General features: G+C 44.3%; 1 protein-coding gene across 5 annotated transcripts in view; it reads right to left on the bottom strand.

Moving 5' to 3' along the window:
- Positions 1-1263: 1263 nt before the first annotated feature.
- The window catches only part of SLC24A5 (solute carrier family 24 member 5), a 164227-nt gene continuing 140939 nt past the window's right edge, over positions 1264-24551 (bottom strand). For 4 of the 5 annotated variants that reach the window (XM_069766017.1, XM_069766019.1, XM_069766020.1 and 1 more), the window contains one exon: positions 1264-1611. In XM_069766017.1, the coding sequence (XP_069622118.1) occupies positions 1289-1611 (323 nt within the window). In that variant the 3' untranslated portion in view covers positions 1264-1288. The remainder of the gene's footprint in view (positions 1612-24551) is intronic. The other variant, XM_069766021.1, reaches the window with a different exon arrangement.

The raw sequence follows: 24551 nt of genomic DNA, 5'->3' as shown, positions 1-24551 counted from the left end.
TTGAATATTAAGATTTTGTGGTTTCATTGAACTTATAAAGATTTTTTTTGCCGGCACTGTAAATGTGTAATTTTATTGTATTTTTTATTTACATAAAGAAATGTATTTATTGGAACAATATTTTTTTTTTTCTTTACTTAGGAATTTTTTTTAAATATTTTTACAGTGTGATTTTTTTTTTTTCTTTTAACTTTTTTACATTGTCCCTGGGTGGGACATCACTATATATTATCAGCTCGATGATCTGACACTTTGCAGTGCACTGTGTCAGATCAGCGATCTGACAGGCAGTGCAGGAGGCTTGCCGACTCCTGCTCTCAGCAGTCGCTCGCAAGCCACCTCCCTGCAAGTCCTAGAAGGACACCTGCGGCCATCTTGGATCCAGGACCTGCATTGCATCGCATTGTTCCGAGGGTCTCAGGGAAGCACGCAGGGAGCCCCCTCCCTGCGCGATGCTTCCCTATGCCACGGAATGCTGCGATCATGTTTGATCACTGTGTTCCGGGGATTAATGTGCCAGGAGCGGTCCGTGACCGCTCTTGGCACATAGTGCTGGATGTCAGCTGTGATATTCAGCTGACACCCGGCGGCGATCAGTCGCGCTCCACCCGTGAGCGCGGCTGATTGCATATGACGTACTATCCCGTCGGTCATACGGGCCCAGGCCACATTGACGGGATAGTACGCCAGATGTCAGACGGGTTAAAAGGACGATTCTGACCCCATTTCAGCAGCAGCTCTCCCTACACTCGCCAAGTCCGGAGCAGAATGCGGCAAGCAGGACGGCGCCAGGTCTCTTATAGATCTGATGACGCTATGCGGCCAGCCAATCACTGTAATACCACAACAAAGATGGCTGCGGCATTACAGTGCATGGCTGACAATCCCTGCACTGTAATTTGCGCTCTAAAGAGTGCCAAAATTGCAGGTCGGAGACCCGAGCTCCTGCCGAATAATCCCGGAAATACTCGGTGCTAGCCGAGTACACCGAGCACAGCGATACTCAAGTGAGTACCGAGTAGGGGCGAGCACCTTCGTTCATCACTAGTCACAACGCAACACCATAGGAGATCATTACATCCAGGGTATCACTGCTTTTTCAGTGTCACAGGAAACATGTCGCCGTGTAGCCCAGTCCTTTACTGGGAAGAATTTGTTCAACCATCCCATTCCACACTACCATATGTAAAAATAATTCAACAAGTTCCCATTGCGGTTGGTAAGTTTTTCTCCTGAAATGAGCAACTCAGTAATGAAAAGTAATTAAGATGATCAAACATCACATTTATTAGTCTCCACAGGAATGTACAAGCATACCTCCTATAATTCCCAATTCATACAGAATGGACAATGTAGCAAAAACAAGGTACATGATTAGACACAGGACACCCAACTTCTTATCGAGCTTCCATCCATTTACATGTACTGCCACAAATACAAAAACAATTGAGAACAATAGAGAGATGGTAGTATAGGTTATTCCAGTGCTGTTCACTTCCACTGGCGATGACCGGTCTATGAAAATAGTCTTAATAAACCAGGGAACTCCCAAACAAAGCATGTCAAATACATTTGATCCCACAATGTTCGACATGGCCATGTCACCCTTTCCTGTAAAAACAAGAGGAGACGCGTAATTACAATATTTCAAGGTCACCTGTTAGGCCACAAAAAATAACTCACTATAGAGGCACAAAGAGAGCTTCCCTCGTGGAGAAAGTGGCATTCTAAGTTGTGTGTGTTAAGCAATAGCATTAACCAAATTGCACAGTGTTTGATTATAAAGTTGAATTGATCTCAGCTTGGGCCCTCAGAGCACAGGCTACAGTAGTTCTCACAAACTGTCAACAAGCTTGTTGTCAGAGACAGACTTAGGGTAGGTTCACACAGGGCGTTTTATTACTGCATTTTTATGCTAATTTTCAGCTGTTTTTTACAGTACAAGCAAAGTCTGAGATTTCTGAAATCTCATGCAAACACATTGGGTTTTTTGTGTCATCAGTATTTTGTGCGTTGCAGCATTTTTTGGACATAGAGCATGTCACTTTCAGCGTTTTTCCAGCAGTTTTTCTTCAGCGTTTTCCACCCACTGAATTGAATGGGTGGTGAAAAAACGCTACAAATACGCAGGTTGACTTTTCTTGCAGCAGAAAAGTAAAGGACAGCAGGATGTGACCTCACACTCGGCTCTGCTACCCCTAGATGGCAGGCTGCACGATGCGTCCATGCAACCTGTCAGCCAGCAGCGCAGACCTGATCCCCATTTACTTTAATGGGGGGTCCGACATTACAGTGTTTGACATGCTGTCATATGCATGACATCGCAACAAACACTGCTTCTGATCGGCGAGGAAATCCTCCGCCGGTCAGAGAGCCGCGGTTCCCACGCTGTCAGAAGACAGCGGGTGCGCTCAGCTGCGATCAGAGGTATAAACTTTACTGCTCCCATCATCCAACACCTACAGCCGCTAAACACCGTAAGAGCAGGAGCAGCGGATGGGAATTTTCACCTGCCGCTCTTGCGCTATAAATACTAAAAAAAAAAAAAAACTGCGTGGGGGGCTATTTTTCATAACCAGCCAGACAAAACTCACAGCTGGGGGCTGCAACCCCCAGCTGTCAGATTCAGCAAGGCTAGTTATCAAGAATAGAGCGGTCCTCACGCTTTTTTAAAATTATTTAAATAATTTAAAAAAACGGCGTTGGGTCCTCCCCCCTCCCCCCCCCCCATTTTGGACAACCAGCCTTGCAAAGCTGACAGCTGGGGCTGGTATTTGCCTTGCAAAGCTGACAGCTGGGGCTGGTATTCTCAGGCTGGTAAGGGGCCGTTGATATAGGCCCCCCTCAGCCTAAAAATAGCAGCCTGCAGCTGCCCAGAAAAGGCACATCTATTAAATGCGCCAATTCTGCCACTTTGCCCGTCTCTTCACACTTTCCCTGCGGTGGCAAGCGGTGTAATGAGGGGTTAAGGTCTCCTTCCTATTGTAAGGTGACATTAAGCCGGCTTAGTAATTAAGAGGTGTCAATAAGACACCTATCCATTACTAATCCTATAGTAGTTAAAGGGTTAAACACACACAGTAAGAAAAAAGTCTTTTAATGAAATAAAACAATACACAGTTTTACCATTTTATTAGTCTGCCATTCCAAGCGAAGCCCTCCATCTTCTGAAATAAAAATAATAAACCAGCATAAATACTCCCTGATCCGACACAGTCCAATATAACGAGTGTCCCACGCAGTATCTGGGGAGATAAAGCTTACAACGGGGAGTGCTGCTAATGCGACCGCTCCTGGCTGTAAGCTACTGGGGAATGAATGAGCGGGCGCAGGATCAGTAACTAGCGGTGATGTCACTGAGCATGCGCTCCCTCACAGCCAGACCTGAGGTAACCTCTGCATCGTGGGAAAATACCAGGGAAGAGGTTTCCACAGGTAATTATCTATTCATTCTATCAATCTATTCTATTCATTCTATCAATCTATTCTATTCATTCCATCAATTCTATTCATTCTATCAATCTATTCTATTCATTCCATCAATTCTATTCATTCTATCAATCTATTCTATTCATTCTATCAATCTATCTGTTCATTCTATCAATCTGTTCTATTCATTCTATCAATCTATTCATTCTATCTATTCATTCTATTCTATCAATCTATTCATTCTATCTATTCATTCTATATTCATTCTATGTATCTATAGGAAGTTGTTGTTTTTTTTCTCTGTGTCCACTCAACTTTATTGGCATGCACAAAGAGAAAAACAAAAACGCATGAGAAAAAAAAAAAAAGGCATCAAAAACTAAACCGAAAACGCACCTAAACCTGCGTTTTTGGCACAGCTTCTTTCCTGCCAAGAAGATCAGGGAAAAAAAGCAGCAAAAACGCCCTTTGTGAACTTACCCTTAAAGGGGTAATCCGGCACCACTCACTTCTGCATCAGGAGAAGGCGATGATGTCATGACCACTACAGATAGCTGCAGGCTCTCATGGATTATTCATTGGGAAATGAGCGGACCCAGGTTACCCCGTAATAACCAAGCTTTAAGTAGCTTTTCATACATTGATTAATATAAAGTCTGCACCTCACATCTTACAATAATTCCTAGTGCAAACCACTAGAGCAACACTATGCAAACATTGAACCAGCAAATAATAACGTTGAGAGATTGTAGTCTGAGGCCTTTTCGGGTATGTGCTCATGGCATAATCTAAATGCCGGCGCAGCAAAGCCACTTCAGGAAAATATTACGGTCGTTTTCCTGAGGAAGCTTTCCCGGCTGCTTTAACTCTACATTATTAAAAGAAACACTCCCATGAAGTGTGTATGGTACTGTATATACGGTGAGTGTATTAATATACTTACCTACTGCCACTTTCTCAGTGATCCAGCACTGTTCTGCTCTCCTCTTCTCCGTGACATAACCGCAATTCAGACTAGCCTGCTCACTGTCAGGGTGAACTGGAAGTCTTTTTCACAATGTAAGCTTACAGAGCCTTGTTCCGACTTTCTACAAGCTTGCACAGTAAAAGCCACTATCAAGTCACGCTAAGCACAGAATGGCCCGGAGAGTCTGAAGAGTGGTGACTTCAGTGAAAAGCAGAGAAAACGGAGGTAGGTGACTTTACTAATACACTCACTCTACATTACATGCAGATATACACCCAATTAATATAAACAAATCTTTATGAGGACTGCTTTAACCCCTTAGTGGCCAAGCCAAGTTTGACCTTAATGATCAGGCCAAATTTTTTAAATCTGACTAGTGTCACTTAATGCGATAACTCTAACGCCACTGATTTTGAAATTGTTTTTGTGACATTGTACTTTATAATAGTGGTAACATTTGTTCAATACGACTTGTGTTATATTTGTGAAAATATTTGAAAATTGCAAAATATTTGCAACATTTCCAACTTGATTCTTATGCCCTTAAATCAGAAAGTTATGTTACACAAAATAGTAGGACGTTATAAGGGTTAAAAATTGATCAGCAAGTCCTCATTTTTCCAACAAAATTTACAAAACCATTTTTTAGGGACCACCTCACATTTAAAGTGACTTTGGGGGGCCTATATAATAAAATACCTAAAAAAGACATCATTCTAAAAACTGCACCACTCAAAGTGCTCAAAACTAGAGTTGAGCGACCTTGACCTTTTTAGAGTCGAGCCGGGTTTTGCGAAACCCGACTATGTCCAAAGTCGGGTCGAGTGAAATCGGCCGATTATGACGTAAAGTCGGGATCGACCGAAACACGAAACCCAATGCAAGTCAATGGGGCAGCATAGTCGGCAGTGAGTGGGGGCCAGGAAAACACCTAGAGTGGCCATTTTAATGTCAAAACCATCCATTCTTCTTAATGAAGCTTGTCAAGCGTAATTTACCTTATAATAATTGGAAGGCATTTGAAATTGGGGGTCATTTGGCTAAAGTTGTGGGGGGTAGGGCTGGTTCAAGTAATTAGTGGGCCCAGGAAATCTGGACCACGTCACGGCAGTGGAGCAGGGAGAGGTAAGTATTTCAACTTTGCAAGTGCTGTGAACCTGAGCAAGCAGGGGGGGCCCACTCGTTGGCATTGGCACTGGCACAGGGCCCCTCAAAGTACAGCGGTGTGTTTGCACGGCGGGGGCGCCTCCCACCGGCAGCAACACTTTTGCGTACTATGAGAGGCCCTGTGCCAGTGACGTCGCCAACTAGTATTCCTCCCCCCACCTGATGAAGGAACCTGCACTTTCATCTGCACCTTCCTCTTTGTCCCCGTGTAAGGTGGTATGGTATGCGGGAAGAGCAACCTGACTTTCAGCAGGGTCACAATGTTGTTGTGTAGCGTGCACGGGGAATGTTGCGTTATGGGTCAATGTACCAGCAGACTCATCTATCACTGGCTGGGCAATGGGCACGATGAAGTGGAAACACAGATATAGGCCCAAAGAAGAAAGTGGGCTAAATGCAGTTCAAAATTGGTAACACAGGAATAACCAGGGGGCATTGCAGTGGAGGACAACTGGAATGAGAGGCTGACACAGAGAGTAGGGCCAAATCAGTAAGTAGTCGAAATGCAGTTCAAAATTGGCAACCGTAGTAAACAGGCGGCACAGCTTTGTTCAGTGGAGGAGAACAGCAAGGAGTGGCAGACACCGATAGTAGGCCCCAAACCAACTAGTACGCCAAATGCAGTTGTTCCATTTAACCACAATTTAATGAGAGCCTGAAGATAGAAGCTCAGGAAAGGCAACCTGGGGAACACCTTGGAGTGTAACACACCATCTCTCTCCACCCCATACCCATTTTGTATGGCCTAATGCAGTGTACTTTTCTACAACTACTAAACGAGAGTCGGAAGACCGAAGCAATGGCAAGGAAACCTGGGGAACACCTTAGAGTGTAACACACCCTCTCTCTACACCCCATACCCAATTTGAAGGCCTAATGCAGTGTAGTTTCCAAGAACTACTAAACGAGAGCCGGAAGATCGAAGCTCAGGAAAGGCAACCTGGGGAACACCTTGGAGTGTAACACACCCTCTCGCTACACCCCATACCCAATTTGAAGGCCTAATGCAGCGTAGTTTCCAACAACTACTAAACGAGAGCCGGAAGATCGAAGCTCAGGAAAGGCAACCTGGGGAACACCTTGGAGTGTAACACACCCTCTCTCTACACCCCATACCCAATTTGAAGGCCTAATGCAGTGTAGTTTCCAAGAACTACTAAACGAGAGCCGGAAGATCGAAGCTCAGGAAAGGCAACCTGGGGAACACCTTGGAGTGTAACACACCCTCTCGCTACACCCCATACCCAATTTGAAGGCCTAATGCAGCGTAGTTTCCAACAACTACTAAACGAGAGCCGGAAGATCGAAGCTCAGGAAAGGCAACCTGGGGAACACCTTGGAGTGGAACACACCATCTCTCTACACCCCATACCCAATTTGAAGGCCTAATGCAGAGTAGTTTCCAAGAACTACTAAACGAGAGCCGGAAGATCGAAGCTCAGGAAAGGCAACCTGGGGAACACCTTGGAGTGTAACACAACGTCTCTCTACACGACGGAAGGGCTGATTCTTAGGAAGGAAGGCTGTTGGAAATAAGCATTGCGCGTCCGAGGGTGATTATATTCTTATTAGGTATATACTCACCCTCGGACGCGCCCTGCTTCTTTATTTGGAATGAATGTTTATTTGCAATGTGGTGTTGACTTTCTCTATTATTTTGGTAATTAATGATTTTATTATTTTCATTATTTTGCATCTTCTCGGCAATAATATAAAGAAGACGCGACAGGACAACACTCGGTGGATGCCATATGTGTGTTTTCAATTTAAAAAAACTTTCAGTTAACTACTTGCAGGAGAAAGTAATTGTAGCTGGTGGCCATTTTTAGTACTGTACCAGATTAGAGTTGTGTGTTTGTTTTTAATGTTAAAATGTCTGCATTTGATATCTCACCAGTATTTTCTTTTTTATAAGCAAAATACTTATTTTTATATTTTCTGATGTTGGTTCCAGGGGTACACGGCCAGCAGTGCCCTGGTCAGTGTAGTAGTAGTTGAAAGAATGGACCGCAGACAGGCATCGAAGGCCTAAAATAATAACACATGGCTGTAGGCAATTTTAAATTGGTTCCAGGGGTACACGGACAGCAGTGGTGTGGTCAGTGGAGGCCTAGTGGAAGGAGTGACCGCAGACAGGCATCGAAGGCCTAAAATAATAACACATGGCTGTAGGCAATTTTAAATTGGTTCCAGGGGTACACGGACAGCAGTGGTGTGGTCAGTGGAGGCCTAGTGGAAGGAGTGACCGCAGACAGGCATCGAAGGCCTAAAATAATAACACATGGCTGTAGGCAATTTTAAATTGGTTCCAGGGGTACACGGGCAGCAGTGACCTGGTCAGTGTAGTAGTAGTTGAAAGAATGGACCGCAGACAGGCATCGAAGGCCTAAAATAAAAAAATTGGGCTGGCTGTAGGCAATTTTAAATTGGTTCCAGGGGTACACGGGCAGCAGTGACCTGGTCAGTGTAGTAGTAGTTGAAAGAATGGACCGCAGACAGGCATCGAAGGCCTAAAATAAAAAAATTGGGCTGGCTGTAGGCAATTTTAAATTGGTTCCAGGGGTACACGGGCAGCAGTGGTGTGGTCAGTGGAGGCCTAGTGGAAGGAGTGACCGCAGACAGGCATCGAAGGCCTAACATAACAAACTTGGGCTGGCTGTAGGCACTTTTAAATTGGTTCCAGGGGTACACGGGCAGCAGTGGTCTGGTCAGTGGAAGTCTAGTGGAAGGAGTGACCGCAGACAGGCATCGAAGGCCTAAAATAATAACACATGGCTGTAGGCAATTTTAAATTGGTTCCAGGGGTACACGGACAGCAGTGGTGTGGTCAGTGGAGGCCTAGTGGAAGGAGTGACCGCAGACAGGCATCGAAGGCCTAAAATAATAACACATGGCTGTAGGCAATTTTAAATTGGTTCCAGGGGTACACGGACAGCAGTGGTGTGGTCAGTGGAGGCCTAGTGGAAGGAGTGACCGCAGACAGGCATCGAAGGCCTAAAATAATAACACATGGCTGTAGGCAATTTTAAATTGGTTCCAGGGGTACACGGGCAGCAGTGACCTGGTCAGTGTAGTAGTAGTTGAAAGAATGGACCGCAGACAGGCATCGAAGGCCTAAAATAAAAAAATTGGGCTGGCTGTAGGCAATTTTAAATTGGTTCCAGGGGTACACGGGCAGCAGTGACCTGGTCAGTGTAGTAGTAGTTGAAAGAATGGACCGCAGACAGGCATCGAAGGCCTAAAATAAAAAAATTGGGCTGGCTGTAGGCAATTTTAAATTGGTTCCAGGGGTACACGGGCAGCAGTGGTGTGGTCAGTGGAGGCCTAGTGGAAGGAGTGACCGCAGACAGGCATCGAAGGCCTAACATAACAAACTTGGGCTGGCTGTAGGCACTTTTAAATTGGTTCCAGGGGTACACGGGCAGCAGTGGTCTGGTCAGTGGAAGTCTAGTGGAAGGAGTGACCGCAGACAGGCATCGAAGGCCTAAAATAATAACACATGGCTGTAGGCAATTTTAAATTGGTTCCAGGGGTACACGGACAGCAGTGGTGTGGTCAGTGGAGGCCTAGTGGAAGGAGTGACCGCAGACAGGCATCGAAGGCCTAAAATAATAACACATGGCTGTAGGCAATTTTAAATTGGTTCCAGGGGTACACGGACAGCAGTGGTGTGGTCAGTGGAGGCCTAGTGGAAGGAGTGACCGCAGACAGGCATCGAAGGCCTAAAATAATAACACATGGCTGTAGGCAATTTTAAATTGGTTCCAGGGGTACACGGGCAGCAGTGACCTGGTCAGTGTAGTAGTAGTTGAAAGAATGGACCGCAGACAGGCATCGAAGGCCTAAAATAAAAAAATTGGGCTGGCTGTAGGCAATTTTAAATTGGTTCCAGGGGTACACGGGCAGCAGTGACCTGGTCAGTGTAGTAGTAGTTGAAAGAATGGACCGCAGACAGGCATCGAAGGCCTAAAATAAAAAAATTGGGCTGGCTGTAGGCAATTTTAAATTGGTTCCAGGGGTACACGGGCAGCAGTGGTGTGGTCAGTGGAGGCCTAGTGGAAGGAGTGACCGCAGACAGGCATCGAAGGCCTAACATAACAAACTTGGGCTGGCTGTAGGCACTTTTAAATTGGTTCCAGGGGTACACGGGCAGCAGTGGTCTGGTCAGTGGAAGTCTAGTGGAAGGAGTGACCGCAGACAGGCATCGAAGGCCTAAAATAATAACACATGGCTGTAGGCAATTTTAAATTGGTTCCAGGGGTACACGGACAGCAGTGGTGTGGTCAGTGGAGGCCTAGTGGAAGGAGTGACCGCAGACAGGCATCGAAGGCCTAAAATAATAACACATGGCTGTAGGCAATTTTAAATTGGTTCCAGGGGTACACGGGCAGCAGTGACCTGGTCAGTGTAGTAGTAGTTGAAAGAATGGACCGCAGACAGGCATCGAAGGCCTAAAATAAAAAAATTGGGCTGGCTGTAGGCAATTTTAAATTGGTTCCAGGGGTACACGGGCAGCAGTGACCTGGTCAGTGTAGTAGTAGTTGAAAGAATGGACCGCAGACAGGCATCGAAGGCCTAACATAACAAACTTGGGCTGGCTGTAGGCACTTTTAAATTGGTTCCAGGGGTACACGGGCAGCAGTGGTCTGGTCAGTGGAAGTCTAGTGGAAGGAGTGACCGCAGACAGGCATCGAAGGCCTAAAATAATAACACATGGCTGTAGGCAATTTTAAATTGGTTCCAGGGGTACACGGACAGCAGTGGTGTGGTCAGTGGAGGCCTAGTGGAAGGAGTGACCGCAGACAGGCATCGAAGGCCTAAAATAATAACACATGGCTGTAGGCAATTTTAAATTGGTTCCAGGGGTACACGGGCAGCAGTGACCTGGTCAGTGTAGTAGTAGTTGAAAGAATGGACCGCAGACAGGCATCGAAGGCCTAAAATAAAAAAATTGGGCTGGCTGTAGGCAATTTTAAATTGGTTCCAGGGGTACACGGGCAGCAGTGACCTGGTCAGTGTAGTAGTAGTTGAAAGAATGGACCGCAGACAGGCATCGAAGGCCTAAAATAAAAAAATTGGGCTGGCTGTAGGCAATTTTAAATTGGTTCCAGGGGTACACGGGCAGCAGTGACCTGGTCAGTGTAGTAGTAGTTGAAAGAATGGACCGCAGACAGGCATCGAAGGCCTAAAATAAAAAAATTGGGCTGGCTGTAGGCACTTTTAAATTGGTTCCAGGGGTACACGGGCAGCAGTGGTCTGGTCAGTGGAAGTCTAGTGGAAGGAGTGACCGCAGACAGGCTTCGAAGGCCTAACATAACAAAATTGGGCTGGCTGTAGGCACTTTAAATTGGTTCCAGGGGTACATGGGCAGCAGTGTATGGTCAGTGGAAGTCTAGTGGAAGGAGTGACGGCAGACAGTCTTCGAAGGCCTAACATAACAAAATTGGGCTGACTGTAGGCACTTTTAAATTGGTTCCAGGGTAACACGGCCAGCAGTGGCCTGGTCAGTGTAGTAGTTGTAGAAAGAAGGGACCGCAGACAGGCTTCGAAGGCCTAACATAACAAAAATGTCAAAACAATGGTATTGTCAGTGCCAGGCATTGAAGGATGTCAGCGGCTAGACTACACATTGGTGAAGCTGTGAGAGATAATTTTGCTAGTGGTACAGCACTGTTTGAGCTGGGGGGGGGAACTGTCTTGTGGCCGGCGGTACAGGCACAGGGCCCCTCATATTACAACGGTGTGTCTGACGTTGGGTGCGCACCACCACCGCCAGAGACACTTTATTGTACTATGAGGGACCCAGTGGCAGTGCCGTCGACCAAAAGCGGCCACACCCACCTCTTCAGACAAACAGCACTCTCAAGGGTCCAAGCGCAAAGTGGCGATAGCACGGCCCCGTGTGGGGAGTTTGGCCATTTCGTGAGGTGGAAACATGTCGTATGCTGGACAATCAGGTGAAGAAAATTACGAGATTGGAAAAGTCATTCAGAATAGTCCACAGGCAAGACCTTTTCATAGGAAAGCTAGGTGTCAGCCGGGCAGGGTGGGGCAAAAGATTTTGAAATCCAGTTGTGGTTCATTTTAATGAAGGTTAGATCATCTACATTTTGGGTAGCCAGACGAGTCCTTTTTTCTGTTAGTATTGAACCTGCAGCACTGAATACTCTTTCTGATAGGACACTAGCTGCCGGGCAAGCAAGCTCCTGCAATGCATATTCTGCCAATTCTGGCCAGGTGTCTAATTTGGATGCCCAGTAATCAAATGGGAATGACGGTTGAGGGAGAACGTCGATAAGGGATGAAAAATAGTTTGTAACCATACTGGACAAATGTTGTCTCCTGTCACTTTGAATTGATGCTGCAGTACCTGTCCTGTCTGCGGTCATAGAAAAATCACTCCACAACCTGGTCAGAAAACCCCTCTGTCCAACGCCACTTCTGATTTCTGCCCCTCTAACACCTCTGGTCTGCTGGCCCCTGGAGCTCGTGTGAGAACGATCACGGGCGCTGTGTGCAGGGAATGCCAGAAGCAAACGGTCAACAAGAGTTGATTGTTTTGTTGCTAATATTAGTTCCAAGTTCTCATGTGGCATAATATTTTGCAATTTGCCTTTATAGCGAGGATCAAGGAGGCAGGCCAACCAGTAATCGTCATCGTTCATCATTTTTGTAATGCGTGTGTCCCTTTTGAGGATACGCAAGGCATAATCCGCCATGTGGGCCAAAGTTCCCGTTGTCAAATCTGCGGTTGTGCTTGGTTGAGGGGCAGTTGCAGGCAAATCTACGTCACTTGTGTCCCTCAAAAAACCAGAACCCGGCCTTGCCACGCCACCAATTTCCCGTGCCCCCGGGAAAGCTTCCTCATTAAAAATATACTCATCCCCATCATCCTCCTCATCCTCCACCTCCTCTTCGCCCGGTACCTCGTCATGTACACTGCCCTGACCAGACAATCGCTGACTGTCATCAAGGCTTTCCTCTTCCTCTGGTGCAGACGCCTGATCCTTTATGTGCGTCAAACTTTGCATCAGCAGACGCATTAGGGGGATGCTCATGCTTATTATGGCGTTGTCTGCACTAACCAGCCGTGTGCATTCCTCAAAACACTGAAGGACTTGACACATGTCTTGAATCTTCGACCACTGCACACCTGACAACTCCATGTCTGCCATCCTACTGCCTGCCCGTGTATGTGTATCCTCCCACAAAAACATAACAGCCCGCCTCTGTTCGCACAGTCTCTGAAGCATGTGCAGTGTTGAGTTCCACCTTGTTGCAACGTCTATGATTAGGCGATGCTGGGGAAGGTTCAAAGAACGCTGATAGGTCTGCATACGGCTGGAGTGTACAGGCGAACGGCGGATATGTGCGCAAAGTCCACGCACTTTGAGGAGCAGGTCGGATAACCCCGGATAACTTTTCAGGAAGCACTGCACCACCAGGTTTAAGGTGTGAGCCAGGCAAGGAATGTGTTTCAGTTGGGAAAGGGAGATGGCAGCCATGAAATTCCTTCCGTTATCACTCACTACCTTGCCTGCCTCAAGATCTACAGTGCCCAGCCACGACTGCGTTTCTTGCTGCAAGAACTCGGACAGAACTTCCGCGGTGTGTCTATTGTCGCCCAAACACTTCATAGCCAATACAGCCTGCTGACGTATGCCAGTAGCTGCCCCATAATGGGAGACCTGGTGTGCAACAGTGGCAGGTGCGGATGGAGTGTTTGTGCGACTGCGGTCTGTGGACGAGCTCTTGCTTCTGCAGGAGGACGAGGAGGAGGAGGAGGAGGGGGTGCGAACGGCTACAGACAACTGTTTACTAGACCGTGGGCTAGGCAGAACTGTCCCAAACTTGCTGTCCCCTGTGGACCCTGAATCCACCACATTTACCCAGTGTGCCGTGATGGACACGTAACGTCCCTGGCCATGCCTACTGGTCCATGCATCTGTTGTCAGGTGCACCTTTGTGCTCACAGATTGCCTGAGTGCATGGACGATGCGCTCTTTAACATGCTGGTGGAGGGCTGGGATGGCTTTTCTGGAAAAAAAGTGTCGACTGGGTAGCTCGTAGCGTGGTACAGCGTAGTCCATCAGGTCTTTGAAAGCTTCGCTTTCAACTAACCGGTAGGGCATCATCTCTAACGAGATTAGTCTAGCTATGTGGGCGTTCAAACCCTGTGTACGCGGATGCGAGGCTAAGTATTTCCTTTTTCTAACCATAGTCTCATGTAGGGTGAGCTGGACTGGAGAGCTGGAGATCGTGGAACTAGCGGGGGTGCCGGTGGACATGGCAGACTGAGAGACGGTGGGAGATGGTATTGTTGCCGCCGGTGCCCTAGATGCAGTGTTTCCTACTACGAAACTGGTGATTCCCTGACCCTGACTGCTTTGGCCTGGCAAAGATACCTGCACAGATACAGCAGGTGGTGCGCTAAATGGTGGTCCTACACTGCCGGAAGGGATGTTGCGTTGATGACTAGCTTCATTGGCCGAGGGTGCAACAACCTTAAGGGACGTTTGGTAGTTAGTCCAAGCTTTCAAATGCATGGTGGTTAAATGTCTATGCATGCAACTAGTATTGAGACTTTTCAGATTCTGACCTCTGCTTAAGGAAGTAGAACATTTTTGACAGATGACTTTGCGCTGATCAATTGGATGTTGTTTAAAAAAATGCCAGACTGCACTCTTTCTAGCATCGGATACCTTTTCAGGCATTGCAGACTGAGCTTTAACCGGATGGCCACGCTGTCCTCCACCAGGTTTTGGCTTTGCCACGCGTTTTGGGCAAGATACGGGCCCGGCAGATGGAACCTGTGGCGATGTTGATGCCTGCTGCGGCCCCTCCTCCTCCTCTGCTTCAGAACTGCTGCCGCCTGCACCCTGTTCCCCCAATGGCTGCCAATCGGGGTCAAGAACTGGGTCATCTAATAACTCTTCTTGTACCTCCTGCGCAACTTCGTCTGTGTCACCGTGTCGTTCGGTGGTATAGCGTTCGTGATGGGGCAACATAGTCTCATCAGGGTCTGATTCTTGATCAGCACCCTGCGAGGGCAATGTTGTGGTCTGAGTCAAAGGACCAGCATAGTAGTCTGGCTGTGGCTGTGCGTCAGTGCACTCCATGTCAGATTCAATTTGTAATGGGCATGGACTGTTAACTGCTTCACTTTCTAAGCCAGGGACGGTATGTGTAAAGAGCTCCATGGAGTAACCCGTTGTGTCGCCTGCTGCATTCTTCTCTGTTGTTGTTTTTGCTGAAGAGGACAAGGAAGTGACTTGTCCCTGACCGTGAACATCCACTAACGACGCGCTGCTTTTACTTTTACCAGTTTCACGAGATGAGGCAAAAGAGCTAGAGGCTGAGTCAGCAAGATAAGCCAAAACTTGCTCTTGCTGCTCCGGCTTTAAAAGCGGTTTTCCTAATCCCAGAAAAGGGAGCGTTCGAGGCCTTGTGTAGCCGGACGACGAACCTGGCTCCACAGCTCCAGACTTAGGTGCAATATTTTTTCCCCCACGACCACCTGATGCTCCACCACTACCACTACCCTCATTACCAGCTGACAATGAACGCCCCCGGCCACGACCTCTTCCACTAGACTTCCTCATTGTTTTAAAAACGTAACCAAACTAACGTTATTTGTTGCAGTCACACAACTTACACGGTGAGCTATAACTTCTGTATGATTTAGCTACCCCTTTACAGGTTGGTGAGACCACAGCGAAAATCAGGCCCAATGTTACACACTCTTTTTTTGGTGGCTGCAAATTAGAGAGATGCCCCACACGCAGGACTGTCACTGAAGCACAAATGTTAATATTAATGTCACACTATTATTTTTTTTTTATTTTTATTTTTTTCAGGAACACTTTAGAAACCCCCCAAAAAAAAAAAAATAGATTTTTGCAGGGAGAATTTAGAAAACAAATGTAACAAACTATATGCTTTCTATGGGCCACTGAGTGAGAGATGACGCACACAGGAATCAGGAGTGGCACACAAGCCCAGAGGCCAATATTTTTCTACCAATGATTGATGGAGTTATTTTCTCTGGTAGATTTTGGAACCCAAATCAAGGAAAAAAAATGTAGGCTTTCTATGGACCACAATTGGAGAGAGAGAGAGAGAGAGATGGCACACCCAGGAGTCAAGACTGGCACACAAGCAGAAAGGCCAATATTAATCTCCCACTGTTTTTTTTGGTTGTTTTTTTTTTTTTTTTTTTCAGGGAGACTTTAGAAAAAAAAATAATAAAAAAAATATGATTTTATCAGGAAGAATTTAGAAACCAAATAAAATAAAATGATTTTTTCAGGGAGAATTTAGAAAACAAATAAAACCAAAAATAGGCGTTCTATGGCCCACTGACTGAGAGATGACGCACCCAGGAGTCAAGACTGGCACACAAGCAGAAAGGCCAATATTAATCTCCCACTGTTTTTTTTGGTTGTTTTTTTTTTTTTTTTTTTCAGGGAGACTTTAGAAAAAAAAATAATAAAAAAAATATGATTTTATCAGGAAGAATTTAGAAACCAAATAAAATAAAATGATTTTTTCAGGGAGAATTTAGAAAACAAATAAAACCAAAAATAGGCGTTCTATGGCCCACTGACTGAGAGATGACGCACCCAGGAGTCAAGACTGGCACACAAGCAGAAAGGCCAATATTAATCTCCCACTGTTTTTTTTGGTTGTTTTTTTTTTTTTTTTTTCAGGGAGACTTTAGAAAAAAAAATAATAAAAAAAATATGATTTTATCAGGAAGAATTTAGAAACCAAATAAAATAAAATGATTTTTTCAGGGAGAATTTATAAAACAAATAAAACCAAAAATAGGCGTTCTATGGCCCACTGACTGAGAGATGACGCACCCAGGAGTCAAGACTGGCACACAAGCAGAAAGGCCAATATTAATCTCCCACTGTTTTTTTTGGTTGTTTTTTTTTTTTTTTTTTTCAGGGAGACTTTAGAAAAAAAAATAATAAAAAAAATATGATTTTATCAGGAAGAATTTAGAAACCAAATAAAATAAAATGATTTTTTCAGGGAGAATTTAGAAAACAAATAAAACCAAAAATAGGCGTTCTATGGCCCACTGACTGAGAGATGACGCACCCAGGAGTCAAGACTGGCACACAAGCAGAAAGGCCAATATTAATCTCCCACTGTTTTTTTTGGTTGTTTTTTTTTTTTTTTTTTCAGGGAGACTTTAGAAAAAAAAATAATAAAAAAAATATGATTTTATCAGGAAGAATTTAGAAACCAAATAAAATAAAATGATTTTTTCAGGGAGAATTTAGAAAACAAATAAAACCAAAAATAGGCGTTCTATGGCCCACTGACTGAGAGATGACGCACCCAGGAGTCAAGACTGGCACACAAGCAGAAAGGCCAATATTAATCTCCCACTGTTTTTTTTTTTTTTTTTCAGGGAGACTTTAGAAAAAAAAATAATAAAAAAAATATGATTTTATCAGGAAGAATTTAGAAACCAAATAAAATAAAATAATTTTTTCAGGGAGAATTTAGAAAACAAATAAAACCAAAAATAGGCGTTCTATGGCCCACTGACTGAGAGATGACGCACACAGGAGTCAGGAGTGGCACACAAACCCAGAGGCCAATATTTTTCTACCAATGATTGATGTAGTTATTTTCTCTGGTAGATTTTAGAACCCAAATCAAGGAAAAAAAATATAGGCTTTCTATGGACCACAATTGGAGAGAGAGAGAGAGAGAGAGAGAGAGAGAGAGAGAGAGAGATGGCACACCCAGGAGTCAAGACTGGCACACAAGCAGAAAGGCCAATATTAATCTCCCACTGTTTTTTTGGTTGTTTTTTTTTTTTTTTTTTTTCAGGGAGACTTTAGAAATAAAAATAATAAAAAAAATATGATTTTATCAGGAAGAATTTAGAAACCAAATAAAATAAAATGATTTTTTCAGGGAGAATTTAGAAAACAAATAAAACCAAAAATATGCGTTCTATGGCCCACTGACTGAGAGAGAGAGAGAGATGGAACGCTTAGTACTGGCACACAAGCCCAAAGGGCAATATTAATCTCCCTTTTTTTTTCCAGGGAGAATTTCTGAAACCCAAAAAAAAAATAAAATAGGCTTTCTATGGCCCACTATTTGTGAGAGAGATGGGACGCTCAGGACTGGCACAGATGGCACGCTCAGGACTGGCACAGAAGCCCAGAGGCCAATATTAATCTCCCTTTTTTTCTGGGAGAATTTATAAAACCAAAAAAATATTTAAATAGGCTTTCTATGGCCCACTATTTGTGAGAGAGATGGCACGCTCAGGACTGGCACAGATGGCACGCTCAGGACTGGCACAGAAGCCCAGAGGCCAATATTAATCTCCCTTTTTTTCAGGGAGAATTTATAAAACCCAAAAAAAAATAAAATAGGCTTTCTATGGCCCACTATTTGTGAGAGAGATGGCACACTCAGGACTGGCACACAAGCCCAAAGGCCAATATTAATCTCCCACTGTATTTTTATCAGGGAGAATTTATACACCCCACAAAAAAAAATACAGAAAAATGAAAAGGCTTTCTATGGCCCACTATGTGAGAGAGATGGCACACACAGGGATGGCACTCTAGCAGAAATGCCAAATTGCCAATCTTAATCTCCCACCAAAAAAAAAAAAAAAAAAAAAACAGGGAATGTCCTACAATTACTATCTCCCTGCCTGCAGTAATCTCAGCCAGGTATGGCAGGCAGCTACTATCTCCCTGCCTGCAGTAATCTCAGCCAGGTATGGCAGGCAGCAATAAGGAGTGGACTGATGCACAAATGAAATAAAAAGTGTGGACAAACAAAAAAGATAGCTGTGCAGAAAGGAAGGAACAAGAGGATTTGTGCTTTGAAAAAAGCAGTTGGTTTGCACAGCGGCGTACACACAGCAATGCAGCTATCAGGGAGCCTTCTAGGGCAGCCCAATGAGCTACAGCGCTGAGGGGAAAAAAAAAAAAAAAAAAAATTCCACTGTCCCTGCACACCGAGGGTGGTGTTGGACAGTGCAAATCGCTGCAGCACAAGCGGTTTTGTGGTTAATGGACCCTGCCTAACGCTATCCCTGCTTCTGACAAAGCGGCAGCAACCTCTCCCTAAGCTCAGATCAGCAGCAGTAAGATGGCGGTCGGCGGGAACGCCTCTTTATAGCCCCTGTGACGTCGCAGACAGCAAGCCAATCACTGCAATGCCCTTCTCTAAGATGGTGGGGACCAGGACCTATGTCATCACGCTGCCCACACTCTGCGTTTACCTTCATTGGCTGAGAAATGGCGCTTTTCGCGTCATTGAAACGCGACTTTGGCGCGAAAGTCGCGTACCGCATGGCCGACCCCGCACAGGGGTCGGATCGGGTTTCATGAAACCCCGACTTAGCCAAAAGTCGGCGACTTTTGAAAATGTTCGACCCGTTTCGCTCAACCCTACTCAAAACCACATTTAAGAAGTTTATTAACCTTTCCGATGCTTCACAAGAACTAAAACAATGTGGAAGAAAAAAAAAACATTTAACTTTTTTTTTTTTTTTTCATAAAAATGTAACTTTAGCTCCAAGTTTGTTATTTTCACAAGAGTAACAGGAGAAAATGGATCTCCCAAACACGCGGATAACCCATTTTGTGGGAAAAACCACTGTTTGCGCGTATAGCAGGGCTCGAAAGGGAAGGAGCACAGTTTGACATTTTGAACACAAAAATGGCTGGAATAGAGAGTGAACGTCATGCCACGTTTGGAGAGCCCTTGATGTGCCTAAACAGTGGAAACCCCCCATAAGTGAACCCATTTTGGAAATTAGACCCCTCAGGGAAAGTATTTAGATATGTGGTGCGCACTTTGAACCCCCAGATGCTTCGCAGAAGTTTATAACGTAGCGCTGTGAAAATACAAAAATCACATTTTACCCACAGAAATGTCCTTTTAGCAACAATTTTTTTTCACAAGGGTAACAGGAGAAAATGGACCCCAAAAAATTATTGTGCAATTTCTCCTGAGTATGCAGATACCCCATAAGTGTAGGAAACCACTGCAGGGCTCGGAAAGATAGTAGTGAAGTTTTGGAACTCAGACTTTGATGGAATGGTCTGCGAGCGTCATGTTGTGTTTGGAGAGCCCCTGATGTGCCTAAGCAGTGAAAAACCCCCACAAGTGACCCCATTTTGAAAACTGCACCCCTCAAGGATTTTATCCAGGGGAATAGTGAGCATTTTGAACCCACGGCACTACACAGAATTTGATAACATTAGGTCGTCACATTGAAAATTTTAATTTTTTCCCCGAAAATGTTGTTTTAGCCCCAAATTCATAATTTTCCCAATGGATAATAGGAGAAAGCAGACCCCATAATTTGTTGTGCAATTTGTCCTGAACGCGACTATACCCCACATGTGGTCAAAAACTTCTGCTTGAGAACATGGCAGGGGTAGGAAAGGAAACAGCATTATTTGCCTGGGATAGATTGTGAATGCCATGGTGCATTTAAAGAGCCCCTGACATGTCAAAACAGCAGAAACTCCCCACAAATGACCCCAATTTGGAAACTAGACCCCCTCAAGGAATTAAAAGGCTGGCTATACACACTCATGGGGAAGTAACCATACAGGTCTGTTGACTCCGGTGACAAGGGACTGTCCTCATGAGATCGCATGCCTGACGATCAGAATGACAGAGTCATGGCCATATTACGTAAACATTGGAATATTCTTTTGGCGGACCCTGATATCTCTGATCAAATAACTAAATCATTTGTCACCTTCAGGAGAGGAAAAGGTGTGCGCGATCATGTGGTACACAGAAACTACAACCTCATTAAGAAAGTGGGTACTTGGCTTGATCGCAGTGATGTGGAAACGTACAGATGTGGCTCTTGTAGTTTTTGCAAAGACATTAATGTATCCAAAATAATCACTAGTGCGGATACTGGTAGAATCTATCAAAATAGAGGGGTTGTATATATATATATATATATATATATATATATATATATATATATATATATATATATATATATATATATCTCTATCTATATATATATATATATATATATATATATATATCTATATATATGTATATCTATATATATATATATATATATATATCTATATATATATATAGATCTATATCTATATATATATATATCTATATATATATATATCTATATATATATATATATATATATATATATATATATATATATATCTATCTATGACCAGGAAGCCCCTAAAAGTGAGGATTGGGGTGCATGTTGGAGATATTAACCATAAGAGGGATACGCCATTGGCTTGCTATTATTGAAACAGTACCCCAGTCCCAGAGGCTGGGTGACTGGGAGAGAAGGATCCTACAGAGGGAGACATGATGGATCGTTCTACTTGAGTCAAGGGGAAATGAATGAAGAGCTCAGCTTCACTAGCTTCGTATGATTTTTGTTTATTTTAGTCTTTACGCAATTGTCCATCAGATGGTGAGTTTAGCAGTGGCACATTCATCCCTAAGGGATAGTGCCAATAAATTTCCTTCTAATTCTGTTCTTGAACCAATTACCCACACACCTTATCTATATATTTCTTGTAAGTGTACCAATAACTTTTTTTTGGTGGTAAACTTTTGATTGGTTTCCCCACTTGTCCCTTTTCTTGCTAGAGAACTAATGAGCCTATATATTGAGGTGGTTATATTTACAGACATTAGCCCCTCATCCACCTATAGTTTATACCGAACCTTATTGAGATTGTTTTTGATAAAAACTTTCTTCTTTTTTGTATAATAATAGGGTCTATTGAGGGTTTGAGGGCATATTACATTTCTCTAAGTTTGTCATGTGAACGGACTATGCATCCTCCTGTTGCGTGCATCTCCCAGACTTCTGTGGAATGCATTTTGCATTCCACCTGGACAATGCCTCCATAATGAACATGTGACCGGTGTGGTATCATTTCTGGTCACGTGCTTATGGTCCTCTCTAGGCTCCTGTGGAACACATATCGCGCTCCACTGGGAAACTTCCCTTCATTCGCGGTGATGCGCCCTCTGCTGGATGTCCCTCGAGCGTGGGAACTTTCCTGGAAAGCTCCCAGGCTCGAGTTCATATGAGGACAACCAGCAGGGGGCGCATCACCGCGAATGAAGGTAAATATAGGTCATTGACCTACATTACCTTCATTCCCCGGGGTTTTACAGCCACGAGCACCGCTGCATTAGCAGAGCTCCTGGCTGTAAAATATTTTAACCCCTTCAGATGGATTTACATCGTGGGACGTTGCAGATCTTCGGAAGGTATGTATATTGTTGGTTTATTATTTTTTCTTTGTTACAGAGCGAGGGTCTTCAGGTGGATTGAGAGTACAATAAAATATTACAACAACCTTTGTGTTTATTTCATTAAAATACTTTTTAATAATGTGTTTGTGTTTTTTTAACCCTTTACTACTATTGGATTAATAATGGATAGGTGTCATAATTTACGCCTCTCCATTATTAATCTGGCTTAATGTCACATTACAATAGCAAGGTGACATTAACCCTTCATTACCCCATATCCCACCGCTACAAGGGAATGGGAAGAGAGTGGCCAAGTGCCAGAATAGACGCATCTTCCAGATGTGCCTTTTCTGGGGTGGCTGGGGGCAGATGTTTTTAGCCGGGGGGGGGGGGGGGGGGCAATAACCATGGACCCTCTCCAGGCTATTAATATCTGCCCTCAGTCACTGGCTTTACTACTCTGGTGGAGAAAATTGCGCGGGAGCCCACGCCAATTTTTTCCGCCATTTAACCCTTTAATTTAATAGCTAGAACAGCCAAATTTTGCACATACACACTACTAACATTAGTAGTGTGGAATATGCAAAAAATGGGGATATGAGATGGTTTACTGTATGTAAAGCATGTCTCATATCATGTCGGGTTTAGGAAGGAGAAAGCAAAAGCCGGCAATTGAATTACTGGCTTTAAAGCTATCTAGCGCTGTATGAAATAATATATATACATATATGTGTCTCACTGACATTATATATATATATATATATATATATATATATATATATATATATATATATATATATATATATACCTGTTCTATGCGTACACATTTATTCTACCTATTCTATTGTAAGCTGTCAGTGTGATTTTACTGTACACCGCACTGAATTGCCGGCTTTTCTCTCTAACACAGCTGTGTATTTCTCGCAAGTCACACTGCTGGTCCGTGCGTAATCCGTATTTTTCTGGCTTCCATAGACTTTCATTGGTGATTTTTTTGCGCAATACGGTGACAAACGCAGCATGCTGCGATTTTCTACGGCCGTAGAAAGCTGTACAATACGGATCAGTAAAATACGGCAGATAGGAGCTGGGGCATAGAGAATAATTGTGCCGTGTGTAATGCGTGTTTTACGGACGTATTTTATGCGCTCATACGTCCGTAAAACTCGCTAGTGTGACGCCGGCCTTATACATACTCTCGGCTTCGGGAGTGGCCTCGCTCCATACACTTGTATGGAGCGAGGCCGCGCCCCATCTAGTGATGCTGCCGATCAATGGACGTGGCCAACTAGAGGGTGCAGCCTTGCTCCATACAAGTATATGGAGAGAGAGGCCGCATCAACTGGCTGGGGGTATGCATAATGCATACTTACCCCCCACCCGATCCTGGCTCAGAAACCGGTGAATTACCGCAGCACACAGTGCATTTGTTGGGGCGATTCATAAGTTTGCAGTCACACAGAGTGACTGCAGACTTATCGGCTGGGACCGGACAACCCTTTTAACCTATAGAAAGCAGGTGGCTTTCGAGTGAAAACCGTCTGGAGAATGAGCACGTCACTTCTTTTAACCACTCCAGGGTCTCTGAACCCTGAAGCAGTTAAAAGAAGTAACGCGAGACACATCATGTGCAGAGCAATGTAGTTTTGACATTGTTATGCATTATGATAATTTTATGAGGTGCTTTTGTGGCGCTATTTACTATAATTTTAGCCAGAAAATACCGTAAATTAAATTTTCTGGCACATACAAAGCAAGAGATGCCCCTTATTTACTAAGAGACGTTTTCTTCCTAACATATTGAACACATCTTACACCAAAAACATAAAAAACATCGGACTTAAATTCCCTGACTGTTTTTACTCCCACATGGGCTTATTCAGCAAAGTAACCTGAAACAGTTACATTTGAAATTCAGTTTTATGCGGGATTTGTTGCGTTTTTACAGAAACAGATGTGAACACTGCTCCAGGATCATATGACCGATAGTTATGAAGCAATGAAAAGTTTCCTTCAAACCAGGGGCAGACATATCATTGGCACAACCTATGCGGCTGCACAGGGGTTCGAGAGGTACGGGGGCCCACTTACACCTCATGAGCAGCAAGCAGTATCTGTCAGATACATACAGTATAAGATGACTTCAAAAGGGCCCACATACTACGGTGCTCAAAAAAATAAAGGGAACACTAAAATACCACATCATAGATATCACTGAATGAAATATTTCAGTTGCAAATCTTTAATCATTACATAGTGGAATGTGTTGAGAACAATAAAACAAAAAAATGATCAATGTAAATCAACATGAATATCCCATGGAGGTCTGGATTTGGAATGGATACTCAAAATCAAAGAGGAAAATCAAATTACAAGCTGATCCAACTTCAGTGGAAATACCTCAAGACAAGGAAATGATGTTCGTTTTGTGTGTGTGTTGCCTCCATGTGCCTGTATGACCTCCCTACGATGCCTGGGCATGCTCCTGATGAAGCGGCGGATGGTCTCCTGAGTGATCTCCCAGACCTGGACTAAAGCATCTGCCAACTCATGGACAGTCTGTGGTGCAACGTTACGTTGGTGGATGGTGCGAGACATGATGTCCCAGAAGTGTTCAATCGGATACAGGTCTGGGGAATGGGCGGGCCAGTCCATAGCTTCAATGCCTTCATCTTGAAGGAACTGCTGACACACTCCAGCCACATGAGGTCTG

The sequence above is a fragment of the Ranitomeya imitator genome, chromosome 4, assembly GCF_032444005.1.
Source record: "Ranitomeya imitator isolate aRanImi1 chromosome 4, aRanImi1.pri, whole genome shotgun sequence".
NCBI classification, from domain to species: Eukaryota; Metazoa; Chordata; class Amphibia; order Anura; family Dendrobatidae; genus Ranitomeya; species Ranitomeya imitator.
This window is presented reverse-complemented; position numbering and strand designations above follow the sequence as displayed.